This window comes from Centrocercus urophasianus, unplaced genomic scaffold (genome assembly GCF_019232065.1).
Source record: "Centrocercus urophasianus isolate 14NV4802_14NV808 unplaced genomic scaffold, USGS_Curo_1.0 seq_16, whole genome shotgun sequence".
Classification (NCBI taxonomy): domain Eukaryota; kingdom Metazoa; phylum Chordata; class Aves; order Galliformes; family Phasianidae; genus Centrocercus; species Centrocercus urophasianus.
The window spans coordinates 43,150,537-43,168,330 of NW_024884711.1; the positions used below are offsets into that span (position 1 = coordinate 43,150,537).

The 17,794-nt window shown below is 43.3% G+C and overlaps 1 protein-coding gene across 1 annotated transcript in view; it reads right to left on the reverse strand.

The window, feature by feature from the left end:
* OXSR1 (oxidative stress responsive kinase 1) overlaps positions 1-17,794 on the reverse strand; it is an 86,674-nt gene that overhangs the window by 45,294 nt on the left and 23,586 nt on the right. Inside the window, exon 3 of the mRNA XM_042816829.1 lies at positions 10,974-11,082. Within this exon, the coding sequence (XP_042672763.1) occupies positions 10,974-11,082 (109 nt within the window). The remainder of the gene's footprint in view (positions 1-10,973; positions 11,083-17,794) is intronic.

Genomic DNA, 17,794 nt, shown 5'->3' on the forward strand with positions numbered 1-17,794 from the left:
AGGGTGTCCCTTAGTTGTGGGAAATGCTGTGTGCTGAGTTACCCAACAGCTGGCTGCAGCCAGGGGAGCAACGCCCCGCTCTGCCCAGCCACACACTTTCCATCTTCGTCATTGCAGAGGAACTGGGCATCACTAAGATAGCTGCTAAACAGACTGAAAACTAAGCTGGCAAGAAAAAAAGGCTGTGTTTGGTTAGCAGTGAGCATAAATAATCTATGGGATGGATGAGTGCCAGAGCCAAGGAAAAAGGAGGGGAAGAACACGCTCATGAGCACAGAAAGGAGCTGATAGCCCCGTGTCAGTTGCAAGCAATAAGACCAGCTCCACTCTTCTCCAGAATGGCACCTCCAGTTTCTTCCTCCCCAAAAAGCCTTTATTTGGCTCATGGTATTTGCAAAAGACAAGATCTTAGCACACATTAACAAAATAGAAAAAGAATTGTAGAGTCATGGAGTGACCTGGGTTGAAAAGGACCATTATGACCATCTACTTTCAACCCTCCTGCTGCATGCAGGGTTCCCAACCAGTAGACCAGGCTGCACAGGGCCACATCTAGCCTGGATGCTGGAAGAAGCATCCAGCAGAAGCAAATGAAGAAGCAAATGAAAGCAAACAAAAAAGAAAAAAAAAAGTCTAGTTACATAACATCCCCCCAACATTTCACACAAGAATACTCTTTATAGACAAGGTAAAGGAAGGCTGAATAGTGCTAAGCACAGAGGCCCTTGTCTTCTTCAGTTAGCTTTGTCCTGGATCTTGATTAGCCAAAGTTTTCACCCAGCATAACTCAGGTTGTTCTGCATGCTGGGGTCCCTGCATGGGAGCAGCATTTTCTTCACTGAATGAACCGGTGAAACACCCAAAGTCAGAATACAAACCCTCCACTGAGACCTCACCTTTTAGGTTTCTCTGGCTGAGATGTGCTCTTGTATGGCATGAGGACTCACCTGGGATTCAGCCTGTCACCTATTCATGCTAATAGGTATGTGCCTGCAAGCCCTGATATTCCTTATTTTGGACAAGAATTCTTTTTTGACACCTACAGGAAAAGACCAAAAACCCTCCACTTTCACTGTTCAGGTTTTTCCTCTGAAATGTGCCTTTATCTGGAGAACAAACTGCCACTTGTTTAGAAGTGCAGTGAAAATATGCAGTTCTTCACGTACTCGTTTTGTCCTCTTTCCACCCACAGCTCTGTCAGCAGACTTCGTTCAGAAGTATTTCCCCTCTCCTGCAGAGGGCCCAGGGAACGTGGAGGAGGAAGATAATGTGCTCAGAATCATTTGGTCAGAAATCCTTTGTCAGCCAAGTTTGAGGATGCACCCAACCCAAAAAAGGGGGGGAAAAAAACTAAAAGGACAAGAGGGCATGCATACAACAAGCCTTCTTTGTAAACTGGCAACAGCTGATTCACACCCATGCTGTGCATCTGCTCCCAGTCCAACCTGCCATTTTTAGCATGTTTTCCAAAATCCACTTTCCCAATGAGATGCCCAAAGAAGTGAAGGAATTTGCCAACCTTCTACAGAAGGGAAAACAGCAACAAGGCCATCAGCGAAACGCTTCGCCCAGGGAACAGCAGAAAAGCAAAAGAGGAGCCACCTTCCTGTTCAAGAAAGCGTTAGATGGTTCATCCCTATTTTGTTTACACTATTAAAAAACAGCTTTGCTACTGGAAGCACAGCATGTTGTGTTTTCCCAGTGCACAGATCAGTAAATCAGGAGGTAGGTGTTGACTTCAGACTCAAAGGCAATTTCATAACAACGCAGCACGGTATGATATGAAGAACAAAGCCAAGCTGTCTTTCCATACACTGCAGTGTATTTCCATACATTTCAGTGTGCAATATTAGAAATCTCCTAACATTCTGGTTCAGGAAGATTGCTACAGTGTGGCTGAATAACCAGCAGCAGACAAATCTAGCTGTAGATGTCCAGGTTCACTGCAAGGGAATTGGACTAGATGACCTTTAAAGGTCCCTTCCAACTCAAACGACTCCATGATTTTAGGAACCATTCTCACTTTCACCAACTGCATTATGCTGTAGGTTAGTAGGTTGGAGCCCTATCCATAGCCTAAGGGAAGAAACGGACTGCTTTGCATACAGTGGCTTGTTCTCAACACAGCAACACATTAACTGCTAGAAATTAACCAGGAACATTCAACTGAACTGAAACCAAGATCAGATCTACACAGAAGCGTGTGTTCTACCCACTGACCATCCTGTTTCAGAATACCAGCATAACCCTGGGTACTGCCAGTTTCTAAGCCAGGCTCCAAACCACTTTCAAAAGTAACTGAGGAAGTCTGGAGCACACCTAAACTTTGCTGAATCTCTGCTTAAATGTAATGTCAGTGAGGATTTGTGCTCCACATACACCAGTGGACTGAGCAATCTGCAAGACAAACAGCTCCCATGATCTAGTGGCCAGAAGCTAAGGTTAACATTAAAAATAAGGCACACACCACATGTTAAAGAATAGTTATAGTAGCTTTTTCAAGAACAAAAAGTCACTAAAATGTCTTTAAAAGTAAATTCTGAATCCTCTTTAGAATGTAACTCCTATTTCAGATGATAGAACTGTGTGATAATACGGTACTTATTGTACATGGTACTTTTGAAGGCAGAAAACACAGGAGAAGAAGCTGCACATGCACAGAACAGGGGTTAGGCTTCAGCTGAAAGAAAGAAAAAAAAAAAAAGTAGTTTGGCTGAGGCTGACTGAAGTGCTGTTCCAAGCCCAGAAGGAGAAACATGTCAGGAAAACACAAAACAAAACCGAAGGAAGAGCCAAAAGTGGAGCCTACACATAAATGTAAGTGATAATGTCATTGATAAGAACATTTAAAGAAGCCTAGCAATAAACAATTGATTCTGAAGTCCAGCAGCAGGCAAAAGAAAGGAGACATTAAGAGACTGATGTGGAAAAAAAAATGTGGCTCTAAACAAATTGCTGCCTATCAAACATATACTGAGCAGCACACCAGCAGAAAGCCCACAAGATATCGAGCAAAGACACTGTGATAAAGCATTTAGCATTACTTGTCATTCATCACCCAAGTGCCCCAGTGTGTGACGCCAATCGCAAGCCGTATTACGTCTGCTTAGTAAAGTGCAGCCCCACAGTGCAAACCATACAGCAATTGAAAGTTAAGTGGTTTTCCATTCAAGCTAACAAGCTTCACAGCCTGCTCTGACAGTTCCTAATGCAATAGCTCCTAATGACAGCACGAACCACCAGGGAACCAGCTGCACATAGGCAACAAAAAACCCAGCCTGTAACTACTAAATGTCAAATACAAACAAGCAGGGAGGAACTTGTTCTGGAGTCTTCACTGCTCGCATCAGCCCCGCAGCAGATGGATCAGACATCTGTCCAGTTGCACAAAAGGAATCAATCCCCCCATTTGCTCTCCATGCTGCCCCCAAGGACTGAAGAGCAGGAAGCTCTGCAGCTCTCCTTTCTCACTCAGGCACAGCTGGAGAATAGCTGATTAAGTCTGACTCGATCCGCAGAAGCCCATTTCCAATTTTCCAGAAGGAAACAGTTAAATTCCAGCCATGACAGCAGTATCTAAGCAGCAAAGACAAACCCATGAACAAAGAACATCCTAAATTTCTAAGAAGGCAATGTTCCTGTAGGTTAAGATCTGGCAGACAATTTGCAACCCACCCTAGTGACTGCAGTCCTGCCCTGTATCCCATACACACACCGAGTAGAGCCATCTCCTTCAAAATACACCCTGTACTACATGCTCCCCTATTGTTTTCTTCAGCACAAAATGAGATTTAATGAGTTCCAGCATCACAGCTCACCTCCCCCCTTGTTGTGCCAACACACCTCCTTACAAAGCCACACTGTAAATGAGATCACTGCACTAACTGGTAATCCAGTTTTCCAGGCAGGGTGGAGAACCAGCAGCCAGAAACTTCTAAAACCAGCTCTGCTGCTGGAGAAAAACTTTTGTGTAATCGCACCCTTGGGGTAAGAAGTCCTAATTGTTCCATTGATTCACTTTCAACAGCAAGCCACCACAAACAACACAGCTTCCTGCTTTGAGTCCAAAATGCATTTCTCCATCCTCACCTACAGCCCTGAGCACGAGTATCAGCATTTAGAAAGTCTGCTTCTAACGTTCCTCCTTAGGAGAGGAAGAAAGCAGCCACGTGACAGCCATCAGCCATCCTGCTTAATGTTTCAGCACAAGGAGTGAAGACATTGTAGTGAAGGAGGATAGGAAAACCAGAGCAGCATAGAGGAAGATTACAGATAAATGCAAGAGTATTACACAGCTGGAATTTTACACACCCTCAGAGGCAAAAGAAACTTGTAGCAGAGCTAGTTGCTGCAGGAACCACATCTCAGGTGTTACATATCCTTAGTAACAGGACAGATACAGGAAAAGTTACATGCTAAAAAAGGCCACCACCTCCTTTAAATTTGCCTGGCAATCAACACAAGAAAGTGTAATACTCTAACGTTTCCACCAGAAATGTAATAGTATCTGTATTAAAGTCAGTTTGCCCTTTAAAAGCCTGCCACAAAAAGGCTGTGAAATGGTGCTGGAGATCACTAGCATTTCATTAGCCAATTTTGGGAGAACTGAGGTCTGTCTCAGAGTTAAGAGATACAGATGCTGAACACGGTGCTGCGTCTCCGCACACTGGAAGGCTGCAAGATCCCTTGCTATTAAGGCATTTTGGGAGAAGCCAGTGGTTTTGGTGAGCCTGTCACCAGAGCCAAGGATTAAGCCTGCACCTTGTCAGCCTCTGACAAACCAAGGAATAAAATGCTGAAGGAGAACAGCTGCTCGGATTCAGCAGGTCTGGGGTCAAAGTACACAGATGCAGCAGATGAACGCAAAAGCAAAGGAAAGAACAAGTTACAGAAAACAAAGGAAAAGACACCTACGTAGCTCTCTTGAGGTTTCTGCTCTTGGAAGTTGTTTCCTAGCCCTGGTCAAACCACATCAGCACAGAGGGAGAAAGTTAAGGAAACTTTCATTTCTTGCTTCTTTCTCTCCACACTACTTGCATGATGAGTGAGAGAGTCCAGGTTGAAGCAGGAAGCAAGATAATACAATAAAGGAGGTAAGGCAGCCTTACTGGTGTTAGGACAGATGTTTAGATAAACCTGAAGAAAATTAGCTATTTTTTATGCTTTTCTTTTTATGGCTAGGAATGGCAATGCATCTCCAAGCTCCACATCCTGTAATCAAATACAGTCCCTACAGTCTCCTGCCTCTGACTTACCCCATCCTTAATCGTCTGAAATTTATTTTAGAGACACAAATTAAATTAAGAACCCTCCAGAGGGACTGAAAACAGCACAGCTCTCTCCTAACAAAATAATTCAACATAAACATGAGGATTTCTATGAACTTTGATCTGACCACTCCTAATTCCAGCAGCAAGTTAACCCCAGAGATTAACATGGCAGGAGTAGAACAAGATGTCCCATCTCCCTGGAAGACATTTGAGCAAGCCAGAGGGAAGAGAGGGCATGGCCAGTGCTAGCCAAGCACTTCATCAGGTAATCAAGAAGAAAGGTTGAAGGAAGAAACTGATTATTTAATCCTAAAAACTTCTGGAAAAGGTTTAACTATTTCAACACAACTTTCTTCTTAGCAGACTTAATCACGAGCCTGTACGAAGGCAGAAGATCTAACAGCCCAATCTGGAAAGAGTTCCAACGTTTAGAAAAATTTAGTTTGGAAATATTTTTGGTTCTGCTGGTAAACAGGGACAATAAAAAATATGCTGTGTGATACAGGAACGGTCACAGATGGCTGTTCTACACAAGCAGCTGTTTTGTGGAGCTGGCCACAGCTTTGGGTCACCTGTTAAATGAGAGCTCTTGAAACCAGGGAGAATTTAGAGGAGCAAACAGGTCACAACCAGAAAAAGCACAGAAGGTCAGCTGCTCCTCTTCCTACTAAAAAGCCACAGGAGCTGGAAAGCAGGACAGGGCATCAGATAGTTTTAGAAGGCACGATTAACACTCATGACATGGGAATGCCAACAAGGGAAAGAGCGGGGCAGCCGCTGGCTAGAAATAGCTATTAAGTTTAGTCTGGAGTAACATTGGACCAAGAGGCCGGGGTGCCACGTTGACAGTGCTAAGCTTGGATCCCTGAAAAACAGTTTAATCATCAGAAGTTCAGAGGAAAGGATCTGCAGTTTCTCCTAAAGGAAACAAGCAGCAGATAGTTCACAAATCTGACTCAGGCCTATACTATCAGATCTGAAAGAGGCCATTAGAAGAACCGGACACACCAGCACCCCCTTATCACTCCCAGCTGGATACCATTACAGCCACAGTGCATGCCATCAGGAACAATTACACAGCTCTTCTGCCTCCGTGTCAAATCAGCCAGTTCTAAGGGCTTTCAGCACCAACTTCCACCAGCCTGACTTGGCCCTGCTGTAGACAGGCAGCTCTCACAGCTCTCCCCAACAGCTCACCAGTACATTACCTACTCGCTGCTGACGACTTTCAAAGATGGAACACAGTATCTTCCACCAACACAGTACTTGCAAAGTGGAGATAAAAAGTGGAGCTGTGAGACAACATCACACAGGCAATGGAGCTGCCTTGGAGTGCTCTCTCTGACTGCACAAACAAAGCTGCAGAGATTTAGGGTACCATCCCTAAGGGATGTCTCTAGAATATTCACCCATATGACTAGGTTAAGGTTCAACAAATTGACTGCAATCAGAAAATTAAATTACACTTAAAACAACAGAGACTTACATTTAAGACTGCATCATAGCAATGGGGTCCATGTAAGTAGGATAAAATTTAAGTTGCTTTCAGCCTAAAAACACAAGCCAGCATAGGTTGAAACTGAGAGAAGAGAAACAGTAAGATTCTGAACTTATACCCATATAAAAAAAAATACAGCACAAAACCACAACCAATGCATCAAAACAGACCTGAGGTGTTCACTTGGATGTACAAATCTCAGCCTGTGCTCTGTGAATGGTTAAATGGAATAAAAGAGTTGGGCTGCACCTTGTTATATTTTTCCCCCCCCTTCCAAATTCATAAAACAGCCAAAGCTCCTTCCTGTTGAGAAATTCAGACCATTATTTTTTTTCATTGGATAACAGATGACTAGCCAATCTTTTACTGATAAGCTGAAAGGAATGAAAAGCAGGTTTTAAAGCATCTCCTTATATAAATCACTCGACTTAAAAACAACTGGAAATAGTCTCATTAAAAGCGAATGGAAAAGTCCTCAGTCAGAAAGCTCCGACACACGAGTTTCTCAACCCACCCTCAGGACTGTCCTGGAAGATCTAAAATCCCATTTCTGAAGTACAGCCATGAAAAAATCATAAGCTGAAAAAGGCTGAAAAATACCTCTCAAGGTATCTTCTTCCTGCATAAAAACCGACACGTTGCCCTCAAAGTATATTTTAGCCATTCCCCCCAGGCCCCAAATGTTTTGCTTCAAGTGAGAAAGCAGTCTGTCTTTTATTGCACATCCCTGCTCTTCAATGTGTGCAACAGAGCAAACCAGAGATTTCTGTACCTTAACTACTTTGAAGCAGTTCTCCACTTAAGGTCACAGCTGCAGAGGGGTCAAATACCACCCTGTATAATGCAGAAGCCTATTCAAAGTGAATATTCAAGACAAACAGGTTATGTTTCCCCACCAAGTCCTGAAGTTATGATTATTTTCTAAACTTTTTCTGTTCGTTTATGTGGTACTTCATGGTCCAAACACTGATCTCTTTTTTTCCCCCAGCTTTCAAAAAAAAAAAAAAAAAAAAAACCAAAAAAAAATAAGAATGAAAGCAACATTTGGAGGTTCAAGAATTAGCCTAATACTGCCAGAAAACTGCAAAAGTGTTAATTTTCCTCAAGGGGGCTGTGTATTCTCCTAAAAAGACCACTAACATTGCTGCTGCCTATCCTGTACCCCTAAAACACCACTTTATGTGCTTGTGAGGGTCTCCCATAGGCACCTCTTATACAACAGGAAAATCGTTTGCACTAAACTGGAAAACTGGAAAGCACTAAACTGGCAAAGGATTCTTTTCTACATACGATCAGAAATCCCATCTTTAATGATCCGACTGTTACACATCCCTCCAAGAAAATAAGGGGTATTGCTTAACAACATGTGAGCACATGGGACATCATAAACTCTTTAAAAAAGATTCAAGTCAGCATGAAGTTTGATTGCCCCCAAGAGAACTGCTAAAATATTAATGATCTTCAAAGACACATACTTACGGTCACTGTCAGGCTTTCAGGGAAGAAGCCAACAAATTTAGCCAGATTTTTCCACATCTTCTGTCATTTTAGAGTCTTCAGTATTGAGCCAAGAGCAGAAAAGCCAGAATGGCTTTCCAATTCCCTTTCTCAAGGGTGCCAGGAAAATCAAGCCTTACTTAAGACAGCCTAAGACTTCAGCAACAGTCCTCTTATCATCCCAAACTTAATACCATTTATTGCCTTGATAACAACTTAAGGATTCTGGAAAACACTATGACATCAGATCTAGCATTGCTGATATGAAGTTTTACAATTTTCCCCCTCATAAAAGTTGTTTCTACCTGAGAGAATAAATCCCAGAAGTTTCCCTGGCCCTGTGAACCAGGTGGTAACTTGAAATTGCCTCAAGTATTGCAGTTATTTTGTCACCTAGGAATGGGAAAGACATCCAGATGCGAGGAACAATGCTATACAAATCAAGCAGCTCCTGACCTGGAAGTCTTGGATGAGGAGAATAAAACCCCCACGATTCAGATAGAAACTTTTAGAGACCCATTAATCTACCTGGACTACCAGGTCTGTGGGTTCAGATAGGATCCACGCAAGGGTGCTGAGGGAGCACTGGTGGAGGTGATAGTCAAACCACTTTCCACCACCAATCAGCATTCCTGGTAAACTGAAGAGGTCCTAGAGGACTGGAGGTTCCTACCTACAATAAGGCCGTAAAGAGGATATGGGGAACTACAGGCCTGTCAACCTGATCTTTGTGCCAGGAAAGGTTATGGAGCAGATCATCTTGAGGGAGATCACACAGCAAGTGTGAGACAACCAGAGGGAAAAGGCAGGTTGTGCTTGACCAATTGATTTCTTTCTATGATCTAGTGACCTGTCCAGTGGATGAAGGAAAGACTGTTGATGTAGCCTACCCACACTTCAGCAAAGCCTTGGGCATGGTCTCACACAGTATTCCCCTGGAGAAGTTGCAGCCCATGGCCTGGACAGATGTACTCTGCTGAGCAAAGACCTGGCTGGATGGCTGGGCCAAGAGAGTGGTGGTGAATGGAGTCACATCCAGTCACGACTGGTGCTCCCCAAGTGTCAGTATCAGGGCCTGTTCTGGTCAATATCTTTACTGATTACCTGGATGAGGGCATTGAGTGCACCCTCAGTAAGCTTGCAGATGACACCAGACTGGCTGGAAATGTTGATCTGCCCCAGGGGTAGGAAGGCCTACAGAAGGATCTGGACAGACTGGATTGCTGGGCTGAGGCCAATAGGATGAAGATCAACAAGACCAAGTGCTGGGCCCTGCACTTTGGCCCCAGCAACTCCAGGCAATGCTCAGGGCAGAGTGGTTAGAAAGCTGTGTAGAGGAAACAGACCTGGGGGTATTGGCTGATGCTTGGGTACACTTCTGGCTCGTGTTCTGCCAGGTGGTATCAGAGACAGTGCTGCCAGCAGGAGCAGAGAAGTGACCATCCCTCTGCACTCAACACCTCAAGTACTGTACCTGATTTCAGGCCTCTTAGTTCAAGAAGCACATTGAGGCCCTGGAGCACATTCAGAGAAGGCCAACAGATCTGTGAGGGGTCCGGAGCACGAGTCTGATGGGGAGCAGCTGATAGAGCTGGGATTGTTCAGCCTGGAGAAGAGAAGGCTCAGGGGAGACCTTACTGCTCTCTGCAGCTGCCTGCAGGGAAGTTGTGGTAAGGTGGGAGTCAGCCTCTTCTCCCCTTTAGCAATAGGACTAGAGAGAATGGATTCAAGTTGAGCCAGGGGAGATTCAGGTTGGACGTTAGGAAATGCTTCTCTGGGAGAGTGGTCAGGTGCTGGGACTGCACAGGGAGGTGGTGGAGTTACCAGACCTGGAGGTGTTCAAGAAGCATTCCATTGTTATACTGAGGGACATGGTTTAGTGGAAACTATTGGTGATAGGTGGATGGCTGGACTGGGTGATCTTAGAGATCTTTTCTAACCTTAATGATTCCATGATATTGTTCTTCCTTTGTAAAGCCACAGGCTGGCATTACAGCAGCAGTTCTGCTTTGAAAAAGAGGTGATTTAAGTTCCTCACAAGGGCAGCCAGTATGTAAGTTAGTTAAAATCAAAAGACTGGCTGGTTACCAACAAGCTATCAGCACCATATGCAGGTCTCCAACTCAAGTGAGAACAGGGCAAGCAATCAGCCCTGCAAGAGGAGCTGCTAACATCACAGCCCCAGCTATACAGCGGCTGGGAACAGTTGGGCTCAGCAGAGGAGGTTGAATTCATCTCTAATTCAGAAGGTTTATCCTAGGATCATGGAAAAGGATTAAGAAACTTCTGCAAATGCAATATGAGAAACAATCTCAGGTGCAATGGTGCTGTTGTTTCTGTTGTTTTGAAGCTTAGAATGGTTTCAACTACTACATCTGTACCCGAGCTCCTTTTTTCAGTGTCTGAAGTCACATCCTTCTGTTTTCAAACTCAACTGAGTCATTCAGCAATTAAACACTGACAGTATCTTGTAGAATTATTTTGTACAATTTACAAAACAGGAGTTAAAAAAGACAGTCAGTCATGCAGTTGGGTATTACTACAGACATACACGAAATAAAAAGCTATTTCTGAGCTGAATGGGTTGAAGTTAAGCATTATCATTCAATGTTAATTCAGAAGTGGGAAGGAAACCTGGGATGAAAACAAAAGAAAACACTGGTCAGCCTTTAATGCTGCCTTTCAGGGTATCGAATTGGACCACTCACCTCCACTAAGTAACTTCATCACCAGCCAAAGCTCATCTTTCACCACAAATGATGTGTAGTAAGATACAATGTTGGGATGGTGGCACTGACTCATTGCTTGAATCTCTTTCTGCAAAGAAAAATAAAATATTAGCAGTTAGACACAATGATTATTATTCCAAATACAAAAATTACCTCCCTCAAAATGCAATATTCAATGAAGGTGAGAGAAAAAAAAAAAAGAAAAAGAAACCTAACCACAAAAATAAAAACCTAGAAACTTTTAATACTCAGCCTGCATCACGCTAGAACCAAACCTAAAGCTATTCATGGATACTCCACCTGTCTCTCTCTCTGACTAACAGAAAACAAAAGTAGATTGAAACCCTCTTGGCAAGAGCAATAAAATGATTCTAAACACCTGCTTTCAGCTACAACAGAACACTCCTGGAAACTCACCAGTGTTACCTAAGCAGCTTATGCCACCAATTTCTTTCAGTGATCTATTGCACAACAGATGCTTAATCAGTCAAAAACTTATCATTTGGATGAGAAAGGGAAATATTTGCCTCTGGGAAAAAAGGGTCTCTCATCCCTAATGTTTCTTCTCAGCATGAAAGCAGATGGCTCAGCTCAATCAGGCTGAGGGCACAAAGGACAGCTACAGCTTTTGTCATACAGGAGGAGTAGGGAAAACAGTTTGAAATTAGAAAGTAGTTGGCTACTACAGATGGAGTACAACAGTAAATATGCTCAGATGTGAAAGCGCCTGAGTTTTGACTTGAGTGCTTACTCCTACATTCATTTATGGGTTAAGGATTGAGGTTTCCCAAAGGGGGAACAACATGACAGAAAACACTGACCAATTTCTCATTATGCAAGTACTAACAACTAGGTTGGACAAAGCCTCACAGTTTCTCCATTGCCCACAGACAAAAACCACCCATTAAGCCAAGCCTGGCACCCGGCACTACCTAGCTGGGCATCAGTGCTGCAGCCAGGCAGGTAATCTCAGCCAAGAGCCCCAGTTTGCCTGACTGTAGCTTCTAGTGAGACCCATGCATTCCCCAATACCTGGATTTCCTGTGAGAGCCGACCGCAGACACCACTTACACAAGGGGAAGGAAAGCAAGACCACCTCATGGTCATGTGCTGATTCTTTCCTCCCAAACCACCAAAACACAAGAGGATGCTCTGAGGACTCACCCATGGCCAGGAACACCCCACAGACACTGCCAGTTCCTCTCCTACCCATTTAAAAGGTCCACTTGTGAGTAAATACAGCATAAGAGCACTGCTTGCCCAAGGTATGCAGCTGGAAGTCACAGCTACACAGAAACTGTGGTATTGATTTATCCAGTTTAATGCTGCTTTCCAGAGTAGGTGTATTTGAGGAATCAAATGCACTTGGTTCCTCTTTCAGCTCCCCCAGAAGCACCAACTTTCCAGGAAGTTCCAGTACAAAGATTAAACAAAAATCCTGAACAGAAAGGGGTATTTGAAGAGCAGGGGAGTAGGCCACTGAAGTCAGTACAGCGTACACAACGACTTAAAAACCAGTCTGTGAAAATAAATACAGCATGAAATAATATCCTCTGCTTATTCTGACTGCTCTAGCTCTCTCCCCTGCAAACACATAGATGTTTGTGTCAAGCTACTTTGCAAAAAAGGAAGTAAATCAGTACCTTCAGAGTTCGCTAATGCTTCTCAATTAGGAATCACAATGCAGGAAAAACTCTCAACAGACAAATTTGGCAATAAAAAAATTGCTTTGCTTTCAGTTTCTGTCAGGGGATGGGTGACAGATGGAAACCTGGATGAACACCGGTCAGATTCAGTGACTGCTCAGTGCCTTCTGCCATACTGGTTGCATAAAACCCAGTTGCTTAGAAAGCTGTCTGCAAGCACCACTGCAACTCTATTGATTTGTACCTCTCCAGACTCAGCTTATTGAGCTCAGAGTTCTACACTCATTTGCTTACCCTGGAATCATACTGGACTTGCTCACAGCACTGGATAGCATCCCTTTTTAAGGAATCCATAAACCTGACACAGTCTTTGTACCTGCACCTGGAATTACCATTTGGTCTAAGGCTTTAAATTAATTTTCAAACATGCATGCAAACATTTAACAAGTAGAAAAACACATCCACAAATGGCATCAGAGGAAAAAAAGAGGTGGAAAGAAGCAAGCAGGACGTTGCTCTGCTGGTCCTCGTATCAGCCAGCCCTTCCTTCCCCAAAGCCAAGATTCTCAGAAATGATCAAGAGTAGCTTGTTTTAATCTTATCTCAGTAAAACCTCTCAAAATATTTTGAACAGGCTCCCTAGGAGATCAAGAGAGTAGTTAAAAAAATATGCACAAATATTAAGTATTTTATAGATATTAGTGAATTCCACTGGAGTTCAGGAGATCACAAGATAAAGCCTGGACCAAGTGTATTTAACATACTAGGCCTGGATCAGATCTTTTCCATACAATTAGTATTACACCATTTCACAGTAATTCTGTGACATTCTGTTACTATTTTATTATTTTCCATGAACTTCCTCTCTTGCACATTTACCATATTCCACTCCCTAGGCTAGAAATAACAATTGAAATGAAGAGAAAAAGTTACATTTGTCACAGGCTGCAGTACACAAAAAGGAAAAGGGAAAACAAATCACAGTAAACTTGATCTATGTGACAAAACACCATCAGCTAGTGGATGTGCAGTAGCAGATTAAGCCAGTTCTTAAACAGCACAGCGAGGTTCTGAATAATAAACTACATCCCAGTCCCTAGTGTTTTCACACTGTTACCAGTAAGGAATAACCACAGAACTGTAGGGGCTGGAAGGGACTTCAAGACACCACTGAGTCCAACCCCTGCTAAAGCAGTTCCCTACACAGGTAGGTGTACAGTCAGGTCTTGAGTATCTGCAGACAAGGAGACCCCACGACCTATCTGCTCAGGCTGCTCTGGTGCTCCATCCCTCTGACAGTGAAATTCTTCACTCTGTTTGTACAGAAATCCCTGTCTTCCATTTTCTGCCTGCTGCCCCTCATTCTATCACTGTATGCCACCGAAGAGTCTGCATACGTTGCTTGGAATGAGCAGGCAAATCACAGCAGGCTTTGTGGTTAAAATGCTTCCTTGAAACACTGAAACCAGTTCTGTCTCGCATACAAGTGTGTTACAGCACTACAAATGCAAGGACTAAAGTGCTGTAGTTAAGGAATCCCAGTCAGGAATCACTGGGGAGCTCTGCTCAGAAGTATACTTACAGAAAGAGGAGGAGGGGATGGAATGCAGCAATGGTCCTTCTAGGTGCAAGAAGCACAGCTTTAACCTTGGTGCCAAAGTTTTTCAGAGCTTTCACTGCAGAACTGCTCTTCAAACACCACAAAGTGCTACCAGGCAAATGGTTCCCCTTCCCATCGTCTGCTAAAAGACGTTGCTATCCTCAAATCACACAAAGAAACAGCTGAATTATAGCTGTGTTGCCCTCACTTTTGCTAGCATCTAAACTATGCTGGAAAACTAATAACATTCTCATCAGTTTTTACACATCTGTCATAATGCCAGTGTTAAGCACTGCAGTTTATTGGGGCTAATGCACAGAACTTCTGAAATGGAAATGTTTTATTCCTGCTCATCGTTACCGACTCCTCAAACTAGCTGCAGCTCCAGCTGCTGGTAGACATCCACCCAGTTGCTTTTTCACACACACACACAGCTAAATCCCTTCAGTTAAGAGACACGGCCTTACTGCCAATTCCCCATTTCAAGAGCTATAAATTCAACTGCCTTCTGCTCAGCTATGGAGAACAAATTACTGATAAAAACACATCCAGACACAGGCAGTGGTTTGGAGATGGTTACATGCTCACCCTAGGCTAGATATTAAAAATAACTGCACTGTCAAATAGACTGGGGTTAGCTATAAAGGCCCCCACATCTTCCATTAAGGGTTCTAATGAATGTTTTCAGTGCTTCTGCAAACAATAAAAGACAGCATTTCAAGGCTTCTGAAATGCTAATAAAACCTCTCTAAAGTATAATTTAGAATAATAAGAAACCTCTTTATCTCTTCTAAGTCACACTTCTGGAGATCTGCTATTCTGGAAGTACATCTATTTTCCTCCACTGAAGTTTGAGTCAACAAGAGCAGAGACACAAAGCAGGTAAAGCTGCGTACAAGATGCTGGCTGAATCTATTTCACTGGTATTTTCTGTTCACATTATCACCTTCTTTTCTTAATGCTTATCTGCCCCTGAGGCACATTTCAAACACACTTGCTCTCAAATACAAGGCTTCCTTTATTTAGTTTTACTTGCTCTATGTTGACATGAACTCAATAGACAGAATGCAAGCAACATAAGCAATCTGCTTTCACATGGGTACCTGCAGGTTTAGAGGAATCCAGAAAGCTGTTTACCTGGCTATCCCACTTGAAGGCAATCATGACACTAGAGAATAGAGTGGGAAGGAAAGTGGAAATCAAAACAGGTCAGGTGTAATCTCTTCCCTGAGTACATCAATGCTCCAGCTTTGGATGGTGAAGCACTTCTCACAGCTGAAATTTCAAGGCACAAGGCAATAAATTCTTCTTTGTCCTTCTGAAGCAGGATTAAGAACTCTGGTTCAATCGCAGACAACCACCAAGCTTTACTTTAAATTCAAATGGTTTTGTTTAAAGTCTATAAAATTGGGAATATGGATTCATTCCCATTTTTAAATATCAGCATAAAAACCATGATGCCCTGTCAACTTAAGGATCATTATTTGAAAGAGAAGAGGAAGAAGCACAGAGCTAAAAAAAAATCTGAGATTCTGATACAAATTCCCTGTCCAGATTATTCAGTTCAACTCCTTACCTCAAGCAACGGAGAGAGACTGGCACAACTAACAGATTAGATCAGCCCATCCAGAGCAACAGAGGAAACTATTACACACCTAATTTTGAAATGGATAAGAAGTCTTCACGAGGAATATAATGTCAGGTGATGGGAAACAAACTACTGCTGTGACAAGGTGCCCAAGAAACAGCTTCAACCAGTAGAGTAATCAAGATTTCTGCTGCTGCTGCTCTGATAACTCTACAATCAAGCAGTACAACAGCTTCAAACCTTCTGTACAACTGCAGTCTCACTATGCAAGAAACTTGCAACAGAGCACAGTGAGTAACCATGCAGAGGTCTGACACGCTGCACTATCTGGCACTGACACTAAAGGAATTTTCTTCCCTTTGGAGCAAGTGTAAAAGTCCTGAGGACTGAAGTGGAACTATCATGGCAATTCCCATAAGATGAAAGACACGGATGAAAAGTCTGTATGTCTACAGCACTCTGCTCCTTTGTTCCCATCAACCTTATGGTCTAGTTAATCCACTTGTAGGAACTGCTGTCAGATCAAAGCCAGTTCAATATCCTGTCCAAGTCTTCAAAAGAAGGTGTAAAACCCTCTAACAAGCAGTTACAGATTTATCTGCCCGGAGGGGAGACTTCTAACTAAGCCCAGGCAGTTAACAGTTGGCTGATGCTTTAAACCAGGGGAGTTCATAATCCTTTTTATAAATCCTATCTAATTTAACCCTCTCTACTATAGGTTGATTTATTTAATCTCATGCAATGTTTGATCTCCATATTACTGGCAGCAAGCTCCCCAGGCCAATTCCATGAAATTCAAAAGGACATATATTTCTATTGTAGTTAGATTTGTTACCCTCAGCTTCCTTACCCTCTGACCACAGGAGTAGAAGAAAGTAGTACCCCCACTTCTCTCCTTTTATGTACAAAAGCTGTTATGCCCATCTCTGGACTCTGTTTCCCAAACTTGTTCTCTATTGAATAACTCTGGGAGCTGCAGAGGCAGCAGTGCTCTCTCAATTGAGAAAGATCTACCTAGAAGAATTCAGCAGAGCTCTGCAGAGAAGGACTGGAGGTGCTGGTGGACAACAGCTTGGCCACAAGCCAGCAGTGTGCCCTTGTGGCCAAGAAGGCCAATGGAATCGTAGGGTGCATTACAAAGAGCTCGGCCAACAGGACAAGGGAGATGATCCTCGCCCTCTATTCTGCCCTGGCAAGGCCACATTTAGACTACTGCATCCAGCTCTGGGCTCCCCAGCTCAATAAAAAAAAGGAAGGAGTTTAGAGGACCACAAAGATGATTAAGGGCCTGCAGCATCTCCCAAATGAGGAAAGGCTGAGTAGGCTGGGTCTGTTCAACCTGGGGAAGAGACAACTGGGGACATGGGGAGGATCTGATAAATGTTTATAAATACCTAAAGGGAGGTAGGAGGCAAAGAGATGAGGCCAGGCTCTTCTTGGCAGCATGTAGCAACAGGACAAGGAATAATGGCCTAAAACTTGAACATAGGAAGTTCCATGCTAATATGCAGAAGAACTTCTTTACAGTAATGGTGATGGAGCACTGGAACAAGTTGCCCAGAAAGAGTAGAGTCTCCTTCTATGGAGATACTTAAGACCCATCTTCTGTACAACCTATTATAGGGCATCTGCTTTAGCAGGAGGGTTGGACTCTATCTCTTAACGTCCCTTCCAAGCCCTACAACTCTGTCCTTTTGTGATATACCCCACAGCTATTCAACATTCTCACCAACTGCTAAACAGAAAGAAATCCTACCATCTGCTTCTCCAAAAGCAAGGAAAAATCCATGTGGATGAAAGAAAGCTAATTCTGTTTTAATTGTATGAAAACGAAGCTGAGCCTGACGGACAGAGAAACCTAAGGCCTTTAAGATCAATAATTCCTTACAAGAACACATCTGTATAAGAACAAAGCTTGAGGCACAGTTATTCTGAGGCAGCTGTTATGTCACTGCTCTTCAAGGAC